This window comes from Homalodisca vitripennis, chromosome 2 (genome assembly GCF_021130785.1).
Source record: "Homalodisca vitripennis isolate AUS2020 chromosome 2, UT_GWSS_2.1, whole genome shotgun sequence".
Classification (NCBI taxonomy): domain Eukaryota; kingdom Metazoa; phylum Arthropoda; class Insecta; order Hemiptera; family Cicadellidae; genus Homalodisca; species Homalodisca vitripennis.
The window spans coordinates 93007932-93027743 of record NC_060208.1 but is presented as its reverse complement, the minus strand read 5'-3'; the positions used below and the strand labels follow the sequence as shown (position 1 = coordinate 93027743).

At 32.2% G+C, this 19812-nt stretch overlaps 1 protein-coding gene across 1 annotated transcript in view; it reads right to left on the bottom strand.

The window, feature by feature from the left end:
- Positions 1–18947, bottom strand: part of LOC124355724 — an 89891-nt gene extending 70944 nt beyond the window's left edge. Inside the window, exons 1-2 of the mRNA XM_046806882.1 lie at positions 18897–18947; positions 2967–3111 (exon numbers count right to left, since the gene is read on the bottom strand). Of these exons, the coding sequence (XP_046662838.1) occupies positions 2967–3111; positions 18897–18947 (196 nt within the window). The remainder of the gene's footprint in view (positions 1–2966; positions 3112–18896) is intronic.
- Between the last annotated feature and the right edge of the window lie 865 nt (positions 18948–19812).

The following is a 19812-nucleotide window of genomic DNA, read 5'->3' as shown; positions in this document are numbered from 1 at the left end:
CAATTTAGAATTATTTTAAATACTTTTTATAATGCAGGGAAGTTTACAATCTACTGAATCTACTTAGTCAAGAAATTTACTTCCCATCATTCAGGTTGAACTAGGAAAGTTTAAAACTGTTTGTTACTGTTGTAGTTGTTAAACTATATTTAAATAATTACACGTTTTTCTAAATTAAAATAATTATAGTTATACGTAAGACCTCTGGACGAACATAACCCAAGTCGTTATCATTACTCTGTTTTTTATCACTCTCAAATTAGAGATACCGATAATGCTGCCTTAGATTACCTTAATCATACAACACCTGGGATCAAAAATAATAGGTTGTACTTTCGTTATATATATATATATATATATATATATATATTTATGTATTTATTTATTTATATAGGGTCTACAGTTTTCTAAATCCATAATGCAAACTGGTCGGAGGTTGAGTTATTGGGAATATTCAGACGTTCTTGATCTATTGGAACACAAACAAAGCAGCTCTGGAGTTATTCAAATATCAGTCAGAATGTGAGGAGGGGATAGTTTTAGTCTTTTCCGTAACAATCTTAATAACATCTTAGTTAGTCCCCATAGATAATTATCGTTACTAATGATAGACTTTTACAGAGCATTCCCAATAATTGTACACACATGTTACGAATAGTCGTACCCTGTCACCAATTCTTAAAGGACTACATTAATTAAAGAAAAAAGGTATTTTAACTATGATATTTCATTTCTTAACCATGTATATGTTTAACAGATTATAAAAAAAGGATGTAACTAATTTAAAGCTCACATTAAAAAGCTGTAATCCAAGTCAAGTTCTCAGCTTAATGTCTATTGTGTATATTGTACGTCTGAAAAGACATGAGATAATAAGACCAAAATATAAAGATAGAAACGATTTTAAATATCACACAAGAATTGCATGACGGGCTGTTTTACTGTGTGGTCCTATAGAAAATCGATCATAATATTAATAATTATAACATACTTCCAAAATAAGGTTACGGATTAATAACATGTTTGCTAAAATAATATTGAGAATCTCAAGTTGATCACGAATAATTATAGTTGTACGTAAGACATGTGGACGAAAATAACCCAAGCCGTTATCATTACTCTGTTTTTTATCATTCAATAATTGTACACACAAGTTACGAATAGTCGTACCCTGACACCAATTCTTAAAGGACTACATTAATTAAAGAAAATAGTTATTTTAACTATGATATTTCATTTCTTAACCATGTATATGTTTAACAGATTATAAAAAAAGGGTGTTACTAATTTACAGCTCACATTCAAAAGCGGTAATCCAAGTCAAGTTCTCAGCTTAATGTTTATTGTGTATATTGTAAGTCTGAAGAGACATGAGATAATAAGACCAAAATATAAAGATAGAAACTATTATACTTTTAAATATCACACAAGAATTGCATGACGGGCTGTTTTACTGTGTGGTCCTATAGAAAATCGATCATAATATTAATAACCATAACATACTTCCAAAATAAGGTTACGGATTAATAACATGTTTGCTAAAATAATATTGAGAATCTCAAGTTGATCACGAACAAGGAATGGCTAGAGCCTGCAATATGCAAGACACCACAGGCAATACATCCAAGCTTGATGAATCCAGTCTCATCTTGTGGCTTGTAAACAATATGTTCGTGTATTAGAGTTTTAAACATGTTTCTATTCACATGTTAGTACTTTCCTTAGGAGAACTAGAATTACTATCCGACAACACTAAATCCTTAGTCTTATAACGTAATGTACTACTGTAATTTGTTTAATTGGAATACATTTTATCCTATTTTTTAAGTTGATAAAATCGTCAACCAGATTTGATAGTCAAACGTTCAGAGTGCCATACACCGTTATATCAGGCTTTTGCCATAAAATTTTATGAATATCACAAATGAGTAAAAAGTGACATAGAGATAGACGTTACATAGGTACTTGTAACTACACGAATAATCATAGTCACATACGCATATATATATATATATATATATATATATATATATATAATTTAAATAAACATTGAATCGCAAAAAGTACTTGCTCCGCCGGGATATATATATATATATATATCGCATATGTTTTACTATCCCGTCTGTGTTTATCGTTGTCATTACGTTATATATAATTATATATTGGTGAACAATAAACTTTAATCCATTCATCATTATTAGCTACCTTAAACGTTTGTTTATTGTTTTATATATTTAAAATTTATAATTAAGAACACATATTTTCAATTATGATATTATTTTCTTCCATGTTAAATTAAGATATATTAAAAAAACCTTTATATACAGGCAATATATCTTATTGCCCAACGTAAATTCTGAAATAACAATGGTGGGTAACATTTGGGTTCAGATTTAAATGTATTACTTTATTCCATTATTTAGTTACTTTTGAGTATAACCCTCCATTTAAATGCTGTGATTTACTTACATCTTCGTGTAATTGATCGCTACAATGATAACTCAGTAAACCGTCTGTTTAGTAGAGTTCCAGTAGAATATTGTGGCCCAATTTAGTTAAAGATAATCTTGATATACGGCTATTTACAATAAGTATAGAATACAAAAATTCACGTAGGTAAATAGTTGAAGTTTATTTCAACAAAACAGTCTGTATGAAACAAGAGGCGTTAGTAAATGAGTTTTAGGAAATGATAGCAGAAACCGTAACAAAGCGAATGGGGTAACATTTTTAATCCGCTACCCAAAATGCACTGAGAGTGAGTTCGCGAACTATTTCATTAGCGATTTACTTAAAAATGCAAACGTAACAATATTATTTTTTAGGAATTCTTGAAGAACCATGGAAAGAAAAAAATAATGCCACGTGTGTAAAAAGGATTTTTTTAAATATGAAGATGGGATAAAAAAGTATTAAAATTGTGTGACACGTCTTTCAAAATATTCACAAAAGCTCTCCATACAGACCTTGGTAAACAGCCGAGACAGTTGAGTAGAACATCCAGAGTGTGAATACAGTCAGGGCGGCCATGGAGGCTGCTGATGACGTCATCCTGCTCACATGATCCCACCCGCACTCGCACTGACCGGCTACTGCCAGCTGACTGCTCGACTGTCGCACAATTATGTGCGCATGCGCGAGTCGAGGGTGGCGGGCGCAACAAGTACCTCCTTACCCCTCTCACTCCCCGTGTGACAGGTGGATTGCTTCCGTTTGGTGACTTCTCGGTCGGTCCGAGTAATTTTCATGGAGTTGTGGGTTGTGTGACAGAGAAAGAATGAAACAAAAACTTATTATTAGTCTGTGGATATATAATCTTCGATTTTACGCTGAAGCCACAAACATGTATGTTGTACATTCAGAGGTTGACCTATTGGTTGAATACAGTTTAATATTGTTGCTTTTTAATATTCCCCTCTTCTTTAAAAAGATAGGCTAGTCTTAGTTGTTAAGAATTTTGCGTTTTATTTAAGTGTGGCTTACTGTAGCATTTAACTTTGTAATTTGATTTTTTGTCTATATTAATCTGCACTGCGTTGTACACACTCTTTTATTATTTAATGACTTATTCTCGATATTCCTCTTCATTATATTTAGGTAACACGATAGTAAATTTACTATGCAACCCGAATCTCAGGACTGGATAATGACAAGGTTGGATCCAGACATCTACTGTGAGTGTTCATTTCCCACAACGTATGTTTTACTTTCCCCTCTGTGTTTATCGCTGTCATTACGTTTAACAATGTTAAGCGCCTTTAATGTTCGACAGATACCTTTTCATTAAATATGGCTTTTCACGAAGCCAAAATATTTCAAAAATGTCAATAATCAATATTTTGCCACAGCTTGAACTAGAATACTTAGTTATGACTCAGCCTCGTACGAGTTAAGTTATAAGTTATTGATATTTTTAAACTATTGTCCTATTTATAGTTAAAATAATATAATTATACACATGAGTAAATAAATACAATTCTTAGTTTTTAAGTTTATAGCTAATTGTACATGTGTCTTTCAAGGTACAATATTAATTTAGGTTTTATCTATGTCCGCAATAAATATGTATAATAAATCTTGATAATAAAAGAAAATAAAAAATATAATTCACAACTAAAAACATGAGATAGCAACTAAATCAATTACGATCTCTGCTTCTCTAGAGCTAAACTAATTAGATAGTGTTGAATACAATATCCAGTTCCCAATGGAGCCGCTTAATTAAACCGTTTGTGGCACAAAAGTTCTAAGTGGTTAAATAAATCATTGGTGTATTTAAAATGTACATAGATAACAAACTATAATTAATAATTATAAATAATTAACATTTACCTTTAAAGTAACCGTTGGTATTTATGGTAGTTATTATTGGATTGATATATTGTGTGTGTGTGTGTGTGTGTGTGTGTGTGTGTGTGTGTGTGTGTGTGTGTGTGTGTGTGTGCGTGTGATACCTTCATTTAAAACTCTAATATAATTTAAATACAGAATTTGAGTAGAAATCATTGGATATTCCAACGAATTCAATGTACAATATTATAATAAATGTTTATTTCGAGATCTTCCTAGTAAAAAGCTAATTAAAAGGTTTCAGAAAGTAATTAAATAACAATAATTATAGTTGGTAATTAAAAGTACAAACTCAGTGTTTGTGTGTTTGAATTCGTAAATACGAAAAAGTTTTTTATGCAGATATATTTTATAAATATACAAATATTCGTTTTGTGTTATCCTAATTTTATTTTTTTATGTTTTTAGTCCGCCGGAATTTATGTTTTACAGCAGTCAAATAAACGCAATTCACCATATACCATCAAATATATATATCATTCCATTTTAAACTAAATGTAAAGAAAACGTTTTCCTCCTGTAACAGCTTTAGAATTTTTTGCACTTTGCATTGCAGTTTTAGGGTAAATTTCAGTAATAATAATAATAGGATTTGATAGATATGTCGTTTTTCTTTGTTGTAACCTAGTTTGTTTTTTGACGACAACAAAGTATTATTATTGTAATTAAAATTTTAATTTTTATCTTTTGTAACCTACCGTTAAACTTTAATTAAAGCTGAAAAAGTACTTATTATTGCCGTAAATAATACCCAAAAGAATATATTTTCCAAGATAACAAATTTTTAAATACTTTTTATGAGTATATAATTATTATTAATATGATTTTCTCTTCATTACTATAAGTATATAGGCCAATCACATTATGACCCGCTTCTTTACAAAAACATTCCCTATGTTCAGGCAATTTAGTTCATATCAAGTTTCATTATGAGGAGTTCACGTTAGCCTTATTGGTTTATTATAAAATATTTACCATCGTCTATAGAGAAATAATTAAGTCCATGAATATATTTATTGATTTGATATACATCTACAAATTTAATACGTTTATTCAACTTATTACGAAATCGAAGTTTTTGATTTATTAAAAACCATCGTACAGTTGAATTCAGATAGGGGTGTTCACTACAAAACTAATCTAAATACTACCACATGTAATCTGAATCATTCAATTAATAAAAAGGCTATTTTTAAGTGACCATAGTGTGTTACCTTAAAAATGTGGTCACTTAATAAATGTATTATAAATCAAACCATTAAATACATTGGTTGGTGAGAATAAATTTAAAAACATTTATTGACTTTCAGGGATAAATTCAAAATTGGTTTGGTATAAAATCACGTGTTCATAGATTTTTATCTTTTATTAATTTACAAATAATAGAAAGGTCAGGTTTTTGTATAATAAGTAAAATATATACTGATATTATTAAAAAAAACATTGCATGGATACATGTTACATGTATACTGTAACAGTATACAGTAATATTATTTATTAATTTTTATAATATTTTTAGCTGGTTTAATTACATTTTAATATAAAATTAGGAAATATACTCGCACATAGATGTTTGTTACAGCAATATTATTACGTAATGTTACAAATATTAAATTATTTACAGTTGATATGGTTAAAGTCAACGGGCCGGATTAAACGGATTATTCGTAAGCCGTTTTGTTCGAGAAGTGGTGATGCGAGTAACTGGACGTGTATTGGGGATTTGATTAACGGCCAGAGTTAGGCACGCTCTCTATCCCACATTTCAGTATCCGTTCCCCACACCTTTATCTGCCACAGACCTTGGTCTCCTTGAATATTTGCTTCGATTCCTATAGTTCCATTGCTATTCTATTCACTTTGTTTCCTTTTTATCGCCATTGGGCGTAATTCTACCCAAATAGGTCTTGTGAATCTGATCCCCATCCCTTTATATATTGTGTTTATTCATATAATCGCTTACCCCTTTTATATAGTCTCATTCAGGGATGTTGAGCCAATTTATTGGCTAATGATTAGAAAAGTATATCGCTCGAGCGGCTGATAAAATTTATATCTCGACAATAAATTCAGTTATCACCTTGATATATTGCGTTCATCTTTATTTATACACAGCGAAACTACTATTACTTAATAAAGGTTCGTGTCCCTCAAAGGGATTTGGCTGATAGATAATGAACCGCATTTGTCTAAAGGATATCAAGACACTGAGTATATTCTTTTAAAATAGATTGAGCATGATAATTCTTTTCTACCTAGAAACCACAGAGTTTTACGATTACGAATGCTAACTAACCACAGGATATTCCTAAGAAAATTTTAACTAGTTTATTTTAATCCTATACGAAACTCCTGTGTTGTTAGTTTATTTTAATCCTATACGAAACTCCTGTGTTGTATGTCATTGATCTATTGTTTTGAATGTCCTTAGTATTTGGAAGTAAAATAAGTTAACAAGAACAATTTTATAACTTGCTACATTTTGAAGTGGTATTGTTCATATTAACTTAATATAATATTATACATATATATGTATCTGACAGTCTATATGAACAATACCACTTCAAAATGCTTATATATATGAAATAATGAAATTTATTCCTTTAAAATCATTACATTCATTATAAAATATACAGTATAATGATAAAAACATATACAAACAGGAATATTAGTTCACCACAATTACAAGTATGTGTGGTCAACTCTGACCTAAAAAACAACTAAAACAAAGTTTAATTAAAAAACAAGAGTCCAGTCAACTTAGAAGAAACTCGCTATGTGTGGCTCTTGCAAGAAATAATTATTTCATAGAGAAAAGAAATTGAAACTACAATAGTTATCAGTCAAATTAAATAATATATTATAATAATAAGAAGTATTTTTTATAGTTAATTACTAACCCATCTTATAAGTGTACAAAGAATGTAAACTGGCACTTTTAGCCCTAATAATAAAATATTCTAAATATAAATTTGTAAAAATAAAAACATGAACAATTACAGAAATAAGAAATCACTGAAATCATAGGACAAAACTACATGGTAAACAGTTAATTTAAATTGCAATAGTAATGTTATTATATTCTGCTGAAATTTGACAGTTAATAATATCTTTACAATTTAAGTTTTAATAGATTCGTATCTTTAAAACTATGTGTATGTATAGTTTGGATAATTCTCTATAACCTTTGGATAAAATCATACAATATAGGCTATTTGAGTACAATCCCAAGACATACGTAAATAGCTCTTTCTTATTTAAAATCATTACTGCTTATTAAAAATAATCTCTACCTTGGATTTTGAAGTCGATAAAAACCGTTAGTTTAATTTCTGAAAAAATTAATGTACGTCAATTGCATTTTGTTCATACATTTATTACCATGAGTTATTTAGGAAAAGTATTATAAAAATACGAAATTTTATTATTCGTCCTCTAATAGCCCAGTCAATAGAAACATGTTAAAGAAACTTTGGCATTATTTACAAAATTATAATTAAATACATGTATATTTTTCATATTCTAACAATAGTTCTGTACAACTTCTAATCATTTGCTTGTAGGCAAATAAATTTAAGCTAATCAAACTACAGAGGTTTGTGATTAGAATGGTTTTAACTTGGAACGTGAATTCCATTTATATATTATACTGCACTATACAGGTATTAAGGAACAAACGAATCAAGTGTACGCGAAGCTACCAGTATCTTCCCATAATGGTGAGTTAGTTTTATAGAATATTTGTGTAACTTTAAACAAGAAACGCGGGTCATATCACTCAATGCTCAATGAGCATTATTGAGTCAACGTTTGCTATATTATTGTTAGTATTTTTCTACCTCATTTACTTCATTTTTTGACAAAAATTTAAATTAACACTTTCCTAAAGGCGATCTTAATAAAATTTTGTTTTAATTAATTTATATATTTAATAATTCTTTTCCTTATAGTTATGAATGCTTGATAAGAAATTATTGTTTACAAGAGAAGCCATCCTTGAACATTTGTTTGTGGGCGATTAAACACGTTGAGTATGTAAATTAACGTAAAGAAGCTGATTAACATTCTATACATTCGAGCTGATGTGTGTGAAGGAGTGTAGTGTAAACTCAATTTTGTTACACTCGGAAGCTGTAACGCGATACGCATAAGGATGGGAAGCGGAGTTATGAAGAGATGGTGCGCGCCAGCACCAAACTCCAGTCGTTAATCACGCTCTAATTCGTCTTCAGGTGCTTGTAGCGTCACCTGAGCATAAAATATGGTTAACCACACTTTAATTCCTCCCTAAAAGTTTTATATTGGGATGATTTGTTTTTTGTAGGTGAATTAAAATTTTTGCACTTTAATTTTAAAGTAATGGAAGGAATAAGTATGTCAAAAACTGTTCTGCAGCCGTTACTAAAATTCTCATTTTATTAAAGCATGTCTTGTATCTTTACACGTATGATTTAATCATTTAAAGAATACTTAACAAACAAACGTTCACAAACCGAACCTATCCAAAAATTCTCTCATAATGCTTAAGAGGCTAAAATATATCTTAAATACCATGTACAAGAATGTGGAAACCATATAGGAAATACTTACTATTCGATATTTACGTAGTAATTGGGTCACTTAAGACCTACTGCTGTGGAAGACATGACAGTGCCTCACAAGTTTTGTGAAACTCCTAGATGTGAATTCTCTGGATTGTTTCTAGGAGGATTTATACTGAACACGCAAGAAGTTCGAGATGGCAGCCAATTCTGTGGATAAATAAGCAAGTCCTAAAGTCAGTTTCCCGCAAGATAGCTTTTCATGGTCTCTCCTTGAGCAGACTGTAGTCTGATAGTGGGGAATCTGAGGAAACATCTTCAAATCATCAGCATCTGCAGGGATCAACTAATGAGCTGGGGAAACTACTGAATTCTTTCCTATTTTACCATCGTCCGTTATTAAGGTAAGGTTTGGCTATATTTGTCATTCTGGGCAAGATAGACGATTACTCCACGAAGACCAGATCGATTGTTTTAGGCGTTATGTGGAACTGTTTAAATTGGAAAAAAATTCCTTTTTGTTGTTTTGTTGTGTTTTTTTATAGCCTTCTCAGAGATAAAAGATTTCCAATGAACTACTTGAATTCTGAATTACCACGTGTATTAGCCGGCAAACTTCTCGCAAGTACAATATCTCTTTACGGTCATCCATGGATCCAAGGAACAGTCACGCATGAAGTTGATTTTCACGGTTATCTCGTAATGACCTCTATACCTATTACAGTAGGCAAGTGGCAGTGGGACGTGAATGTTCCCACATGAAATTCAGCTTCCATGTCAGATTGGACAATATTATATTTGTATTATTACTATACTTGTTACTTCAAATTTACTCCCAGAACTTCCTCATTGGTTCTCATGCATTGTTATAGATTGTAAGTTATTAAGACTTTGTTAAGTTCGATAAGTTTACCAACCAAAAACAAAATTAAACTGAATAAGAAGGTAACCATTTACATTTACGTACGCAACGAATAACTGTAACCACATGTAGTGTACTGACTATCGTCATGATTATGATACTAGCCTGGGTCTAATACAGACGATGGCTAACGCTGAAACTAGAAAACTATTAGTTCAACAACATGGCAATTCAATAAATTGTATTGTACCACAATTTAGTGCAAATATAAATCCAAGCTTAAAATAAAATAAAAACTAACAATTACATTTTATGATACCTGGTTCTGTATTAAATAATCAAACAAAAAACTATATATATATATATATATATATATATATATATATATATATATATATTTAGCAGTCTCTAATTCAATCATTAAAAAGTTGATAGAAATATTTCTAAAGTATCTTAATTTTGAAATAAACTTGAAAAAAGTTACTTTCATTTAATGCACTTAACTGAAACAACTCTGGTCTCCAACGTTACTTTTAAAATATAAAAACTTATATAAAAAGAACTAATTTATCTGTTATTCATGAGAGCTGGTTAAAGTCACATTTTATTTTCAGCTTGGGACATTTTGCAGAAATGGAGGGTCGAGGATCTCCCACGTCGACCCTTTGTGTTGCGAAGGGGTGAACAAGAGGGTGGAAGGTCGGGCAAGGTCAAGTGCCCCTCCGTTCTCCTCGTCTTATAAAACATGTTCCCAACATCCTATTTTATTTTCTATATGGTGATAGAACTGATTTTCATCCCGAGTTTTAATAAAGATTAAGAAAACATCGAATATAATTGTCGTTAAAAGGCAGTTTGTGTAATGTTTTAAAACGATATACAAAATCACATAAATAAGACTTTTTTATTAAAAATCTCGACGTGTGTATATAAATGTAACCATTCTAAAAATATAGTATTCACACACAGACAGACATACATTTTCCTGCCCCTTGGATGATAGGCTTTGTTGGCGCTTAACCTACAAATTTTTATGTTTCGCAATAATTGCCTTTCGCTGAAATCGTAGAATCGCCGAGATGATCTGCGGGTAGATAGACAGACAGGCAATCAGACAGGAAAGAAATTGTTTGAGACTCACACAGAAGAGAAATTTTTGCAGCCTGCTGAGGAACAAGCTTTAATGATACTATGTAGAAAAGAAGTTTCATGCAAAATTAAAAATCTACAAATTAAATATTTCTCGAGAATATTTTGCACATAGTTACGCAAACACAAACGAGTCAGTGGCCACAGAGGGAATATACACGATAAAAGACAACATTGCCTTTATTAAAATGAAGTTATATTCCAAATTTAAAGTCCATAGCTTCCATTCATTCTTGAGATATGCAGTAGGAAACACTTAAGAAGATGATTTTTTCCACAACCCTTAATAGCAGATAAGCATATACGAGGTGTGATCAAAAAGTTCCAGGACTGAATTTTTATACATTTATTCATACAACATACAAGTTATCCGAATTTGTCTCCTTCAAAGTACTCCCCTTGGGAAGCTACACACTTTTCCCACCGGTGTTTCCACTGATCAAAGGCCCCAGAAAACTCTTCTTTTGTAAAGGTGTTTAGCAGCTCCGTCGTTTTTTCTTTAATTTCATCAACTGTTTGAAATCTTCGTCCTTTCAGGGGTCTCTTGAGCTTCGGGAAGAGAAAAAAGTCTGCAGGAGCCAGGTCAGGTGAGTAGGGGGGCTGGGGAATGACAGTCATTGCGTTTCTTACACAAAAGTCACGGATAACTAATGCAGAGTGAACAGGAGCATTGTCATGGTGAAGGACCCAATCACCACTTTGCCACAGCTCAGGTCTCTTTCTTCTCACAGCATTACGCAATTTTCTGAGGGTTTCAAGATAAACAAAACGATTGATTGTTTGACCTTGTGGAAGGAATTCATAGTAGACGACACCTTTACAGTCAAAGAAAACCGTAAGCATGACCTTCACATTTGATTTGACTTGACGTGCTTTCTTGGGTCTTGGAGAGCCTTTTGATGTCCATTGTGATGATTGGGCTTTTGTTTCCACATCGTAACCAAAAACCCATGTCTCGTCTCCCGTAATGACATGATGCAAGAAGCTTTCGTCGTCATTTGCCTTTTGAAGAAGTTCCTCAGAAACATGAATTCGGTGTTGTTTTTGGTCTTCAGTCAACAGTTTTGGCACAAACTTTGCTGCAACACGACGCATTTGAAGTTTTTCAGTTAAAATTTCCTGACATGACCCAAATGAAATGTTACACTCTTCTGCCATTTCACGGATTGTTAGTCGACGGTCTGATCGTACGAGAGCGTTCACTTTAGCAACATTGTCATCATTGATTGACGTTGAAGGGCGTCCGGAACGAGCATCGTCGTCTGTGGATGTTCGGCCATCTTTAAACCTCTTGAACCACTGATGGCAGCATGATCGGCTTAGGCATTCTTCACCAAAAGCCTCTTGTAACATCAAAAAGGTTTCAGAAAACGTTTTGTTCAGTTTCACACAAAACTTCACACAAACACGTTGCTCTTCTTTCACATTCATTTTCATTAAACAAAAAAATAGCCAAACTCTATAAAACTAATCTCAAACAAACTGTGCTAATGTTACTTTCAGTGATGTTATGATTGATCTGTAAACACAGCTGTGTTATTGTTGAGTCAGGGAATACAGTGCTGCCAACCGCATTGCTGTGAGACATTGCATTCCCATAGTATATAAAAAGTCCTGGAACTTTTTGATCACACCTCGTATATATATATATATATACATATATATATATATATATATATATATATATATATATATATATATATATATATACAATTTCAAGTGTATTACCCAATTGATTCTCGAGATATCACGTGGCGTTATAGAGTTTGATTATTCCCAGTCAAATCCCGTGGATCACACGATCAGTCATGTACCTTTTATATTTACATTTAAACCAACACAGTGTAATACTGATGGGCAGAACGTAACGAAAGTATTACCGACTTGTTTAATAAAGCAACCTCATCACATTAAATTATCATGCCACATGCTAAAACGGAGTGATTCCACTCTTATTATCTATTTCTATAAGTTCTCTTTGCTAATATGGTTACCTGGAGAGTGCAATGTTGAAATTATCGGTACCACTCAGACAAATCCCATGGAGTGACATTCACCAACATCAAACTCAATTTTGCATGTATAAAAATGAAGGTCATCCAAAATGTCATATCAATAAATCAATTATTCATTCCGAGATATTGGACTGACAGGAAGACAGAAATGAATGTTTTTATAGTCACTCCAGTGAAAGGCCCTAACGAGTGAAAGGTTTAAGGCATTACTAGCTTACTAATTGGCTTACTCTCAGCCAATAATGTAATAACGTGACACTCTCTTACAAGGTCGTCAAAGATTTATTTTCATAACTGTAAGTATAGTCTTAAAAATTCCATAATTATTTTATCATTTTAATATGACAGCCAAATAAAGTATAGACTTACGTTTGACTACGAGGAATAATATATTGTTGTTCAATTTAGTGTTTTATTTTAACAATGTTCTATTAATGCCACAGAGTGTTTGAAGACTATAAATGACTAAAAAATGTTGCAATTACCATTATAACTGTACTACTATACAGTTCTTAATCTATCGGACATTTATTATGTAATTATTTTAACTACACAAGTCTCCATACTTAAGTACTTAGATAATCATATAAGTCATTGGATTGGTATTTATAATATAAAGATATTACAGCAGAATTCCCTACAGTTCATAAAATATTTCCGAGCTTAGATGGAAAGGCCCCTTAAGAAGCGGTAACCCGCTTTTACTTTGATTAATATTTCCATCTCATTCGTGTTTCCTCCAGTGGAATTTTATCGAGAGCATCACTTATCCTTTATACATCAACTGAAAGTGAGTATGTTCCAGATATTGGTAAAGTTAAAAAATTCGAATTAAAAACAACCATTTATATTTGAAAATTCAAAATACAAAAAATTTTGTTGTAATCAATTTGGTCATAAACGTAGAAATACTACTATCTCAATAACAATATAAACCAAGAACCATCTGGTGAAATGTTCACTCTGACATTTCATTCTCTGCAAACCTTAAACAATAGATAACCTTTCGAGAAGGGCAGACACTACGCTTACAAAACACTGTACTAAAATGTCGAGGACAGACAACGATAGTATCACTTACCCTAAAAACCTTTCAAGGTTTTATCCGGGGTTTAATAGTTTTTGACAATACATTTTAAAAGGTTTATTTTTCGTTTCCCTTCATAATAGACAGAAGTAAGCAAATTGTAATAATTTATGAAATTGAGTGTTTGCAACTTTTATTGTTTGTAAAATATGCAATAACCTATTAAAACGAGAAACCCAAGGACAGATTTTAAATACAGAATATGTTATTCAGTACATGTATTACACCAGTTCAAAACCGGTGTAAGTTCAAATCGATATTTTGAGCCTCGTACAAAATGGTAATATGAGCCTATTTTCTACAATTCATTTCACAATTAATTGCTCACAAGGGCAAATACTACAAAGTATGATTACAGTCACAAATAACGTGTATTTGTTTACGTAAAACTGCGCACTTTTGGAATAAAACTATAAGTTGCCAAAAAATTCTTCAGTTATATGGGGAACGTAACTATATAGTTATTTCCAAAGAATCTACTAACTTAAAATATGTTTAGTTTGTATTCTGTTTTCTAAACAGGTTAAAGAGTCTTTGAATGTGGAAACGTAAAAGAATGATTTATTAATACAGTCCTCATATTTATCTGTACATACTTAAACTCAAAATATTAGAGTAAATACTGTGAATATATTAGTGCAAGATTTGATACTAGTTATTTATTAGTGTAACATCGTTTCGTTTGCACCATATTACAAATGTTGTGATAATATAGGCTAAATTATTGGATATTTTGTTTATGCTTACTTTTATTTTAATTAATTAAAATTAACAGCATTCTGAAATATTAAATGATATTACTTTAATGTTAATTAATAATAGAACGAACCTTATAAATAATCATATCGCAGTATAATAATTATCCTTGTTATTATAATATGAAAATGTATATGTAAAATATTAATGCATTCATACAATGATTAATTATTAGTGCGCTATCATAAATATTTTAGTGTATTTTAGCGTAACATACATGTTTTGTTTTATAGCTATTTGTTATTTTTGTATGTAATCGATTGGCGTATTTAAATGTAAATCATAGTAGTATTTGTAATTTAAATAGTATAACTAAGCGTAATAACCATAATTCAGTTTAACAGTTACTTGATATTTTTAGATCAAAGTTAGCAGAAATGTAGAATGCAGCAATAACAAACAAAATATTGAAACACAGTTGAACCGTATATATGTTTATTGTCTGAATACGCATAAACACTGGTTTTTTTGTTTCTTTATTTATGGACGGGTTCATGGATGAGGCGGTGCATTATTTAATTTTATCACATTACAACACATAACACTGTAGAACTGCTGATGGAATTTATCGATGGATGCGGGGTAATTTATATATATATATATATAATAATAATAATATATATATAATATTAATTATATATACATATATATGGCTAAAATTATTAAGAAATAAAGAATATTATTGGCTGAGCGTTAGTGTAGTCTATCACTCGAGAAGCCCGGGAAATTTTCATTTATTTCTGTCTGTTTACCTGTCTGTTTGTCTTTCGGTTTATCTGTCTTGAAAAGGGGTTTTTTTAATTTAAGTATTATTTTCGGAGAGATTGTAAATCGCATTTTGCAACTAATTTTTGCTTTCCGAACAAGAAAGTGAAGTTGTAACCTTTTTAATCATTATAATATTACTACTAAAACTCCAGATCTGACTCAATGATTAGAGTGGAACTTTGTTAATCGTTAATTAGTTCATAAATACGAGCTCTAATATAAATAAGCAAAAAAACCGCCGTTTATGTTCTGTTAGGTTCTGTTATTCTCATGGAGAACGAAAATTTAATTAGCGCCTGATAATCAGCGCCCCGCCCTCTTTAAACCGCCATTCGCTCTCGTTAGTTCATTTCTTTCAACGCGTTTTGCTCATTTTCCGTATAGCTATCATTTTGTTCACTACCACAATATACTCAATATTGTATTATACCGGGTCATTTTTAAAATCTCTAAATATAGAATAAACAAATATATTCCACGTAAAACACTGTAGAAGTTTTATTTATTTAATGACTGTATATCTGTTTTTAATTTTTAAATCATAACTCAGAAACTTATTGAGATGCAGCTTTGTAAACTGTAAACTGTATTGTTTGTATGTTTCATTAGAAAGCTACTTTGCCCTTAAGAATAATTGTTAAAATAGTTCCAAAATCGCAGCCTTTAAAAATTGTAAAGGAACATCTCATGAAAATTGAAAAGAAGAAAGAAACTTAATTTATTATTCTCGAGCGTTATTGTTGAGGTTTTTTTTAAAACTATTTATTTGTCACTAATCAGGAGTTGAAAAGGAAGCAAAGTGTATCATTATTGATGGAATTCAATAAAACTATCTTTTACAGAAAGTGGTTTTATAAACATGTCAATGTCAGAATAATCATTCTTAAATTATTTCAGTTATATTTTCAGAAGCAATTTAACATGATGGTGCATGTTGATGAAAAAAGTGGTGGATTTAACACTCGGGAGCTTATGAGCGGTTTATCTTTACTTTCAATCGCCTTTGTATTAACATCCGCTGAATGTGTGTGTACTTTTCATCAGTTCGTTCTTATTATAACCACTGTAGAGCTTTCTTTCATGCGAGACAGAAATAGCAAAGCTATCTGTGTATTTATCATTCAGCCAAATGTATATTTTTGTTCAAATTTAGCAATTTACAAATGCACCATTTTATACATCAATTTCCTCAGGTCACGTATGTTTCTATTAAATTTTAGACCATTTCTAGAATTTTAAGTCCAATTTGGTAGTTAAAAAGGAATCAGCTACAATGTGCCCAGCTTGTTGCACTGTGGCCGGGTTGAGGCCTTCAGTAGAGAGATGGTATGACCACACAGTTCTCTGGTAGATAGACAGCAAAAACTGGCATTTGCACTACGGCCGGGTTGTGCGGTAGACAATAAGTACCACCGAGAACAGAATAAGAAAAGAGAGAAAAAATATAACATACATTATATTAGTAATGTAGTATTTTAAAGGTTTACAATAAAACTGTAGAGACTAGAACTGAATAAATGTTAAAGACTTTGTCTTAAAAACTACTTATTCAACATGTGATTAATTCAGACAAATTGTGTCCTACACGATGTGTGTACATTGGTTATTAATCCCTTAATTTAATAATGAAACCTTAATCTCAAGATTTTGCTACTAAAAGCACACAGACACCAGGCTGCAGTCAGCGTGCAAAGGGACTATGATGAGTCAGCCGTAGTCAGCGGCCATGTTTTGGTGGGCCACGACGGTATTCACCTGACGTCCCTCTCCGGGAATCATTCCCTTTCTATTTCTATTCTGGTCTCGAATATGAAAACACGCAATTTCACTGTGCCCGGCTTATCCTTCATCTCAAATAGTCGGACATCCGAACAACGTAAGAACAGCCGATAGCACTGTGTAAATAGCCATGCAGGAAGCCATTTGTAATTACATCATACAATGCTAGGTGAATTGGATAATGTCGTTGTTATATTCTTTGCTGAGTAGGGCATATGTTTATCCACCTTTGCGAAACATATTATCAACATTATATTCTGTTTTTTTAAGTTTATCTTGTTTATACAGTAAGTATCTTTACTTTGGAAATAAAACCTACCACTGAGAATCAAGAACATGATCACAGAATTGGATGTAATAATTTGGCTAACGTTCACTGCTGACCATGGAGTTTTGGAGATATAACATGATAACCCTAATGTAGTAATATAAGATTTTCTTTCATTGTAAATATGACTTCAAACATGCGTAATCCTGTGGTAGGAATTAGTTAAATTGATTTAAAATGCAATAGGCATTAAGAGTTCAAAAAGTATTTAAGCTTAATATTGTACATGAAAACATATTGTTTTAAAATGAAGTTTTTACACAGTACGTTTATGCTGTCATTTTATTGGAATAAATTTAAGTTAGTTGGAGATATAACATGATAACCCTAATGTAGTAATATAAGATTTTCTTTCATTGTAAATATGACTTCAAACATGCGTAATCCTGTGGTAGGAATATTCACTATAGTCATTCGATATAAAACGACAGAGAAAACACTGGATTAACGTTTCTGCAGCCAACTGCCGTTATAAAACGAGAGCTCTTCAACTGAACGGTTGGCAGCACTGGCAATGTTGGCTTATGATGTCATTGTCGTACACATATTTGATGTTGTACCCTGTATAAAACAGTTGTTAATGGTAATTTAATGTATTATAGTTATTATGATATACTGAATATCCCTTTATAACAAGGTCAAAATTAAGAATTGATTCCGCTTCTGTTATAGTGAAATATCACAATTAAATATGTAAAAATGTTAATCACCTTAAAACATTTAAAAGCATATACACGCGAATTTTGGACGATTCGACTAGTTTAGTATGATCTATTCAATGAAACTAGTTAGTAAATATGTATCTACTCACTATTCTCACAAACATATAGTTCTGAACCAATATAAAACATATACTTTATTGTTTCAAAATAGTAATAGACTATGTAGGATAGCTGTATTAATCGAGCTTAAGAAACATGTACCCAATCACCTGTGATGTCTGTGGTATATTATATAGTGCAGGACTATCTATTCTATCTATTCTTACAGTGTATGTAATATGTTGGCAATGGATATCGTATGAATAAATCCTATTGGCCAAGGGATGACGCTCCCCCCTCCTTGTCCTAACCACCACCTCTAAATACCTCAGTCATCAACCGTAACCTCGATACTCCGTCCAGTGTGTTATTCCCACGGCCGTTATTATATACTAAAAGTAGTTTCATTCACCCAGTTCCCGTTGGGTAGTACAAGATAGTACAAAGTGGCGACGAGACAATCGGAGTGTTTTAGTGGTCAGTTCGGCAGTTATTGTTACAATTGCGATCTGCACCGTGTAAGCGTCGGTCGGGTCAGCGACCGCATGCATCTCGAAGGCGTTAGTAAACAAAGTGAGTGTTTTCAGCCTAGGAGGAAGGGAAGTGAAATGTACGAATTCGATATTAGTTCGTTATTCAGTGACATTGCACCAAGAAAAATGACGGGAAGTATTGGTAGCGTGGGTGAGTTCGACTCCAATGAAGAAACGTGGGACTCGTACATAGAGAGGTTTGAACTATTTTAAAGTTGTAATGATATCGATCATTCTAAGAAAGTGAGTACCTTGCTGACAGTGGTAGGAGTAAAAACGTTCAAGCTATTACGGGATTTGTGTACACCCGATAAGCCTTCTACAAAATCGTACGATGATTTAGTGAAGCTAATTAAGGACCATTTATATCCGACTCCATATGTGAAAGATATAAGTTCAGTTTACGTAACCAACATTGACGGTGAAAGTATAGCTCAGTACATTGCTCAATTAAAAAACTTATCTAAATACTGTGAGTTCGGTGCTAGTCTAAATGACTACTTGAGAGATCGTCTTATTTGTGGAATCCGTTCAGAATCTACTAAACAAAGACTTTTGTCAGAAGCTACTTTGACCTTCGACAAGGCTGTTCAACTGACATCGCAGATTGAGATGGCAGAGAAAAGCGCGGCAACGTTGGCGTCAGGCAGCCATGACACGCCAGGCCGTCTCCGTTCGCAGCGTCCATCGGCTAGCAACGTCATCGGCTAGGCGTCAATACAACGGACGTGAGTCAGCGCCGAGCGGGAGAGACAACGCTTCGCGCCACCACAACAACGCTTCGCGTCACCACGCCACGCCGAGTACCACACACGCACATCAGTCCAGCAGCACTAGTGTAGTGAAGTGTAACTGTTTGTGGCGCCGTAGGTCACTTCAGTAA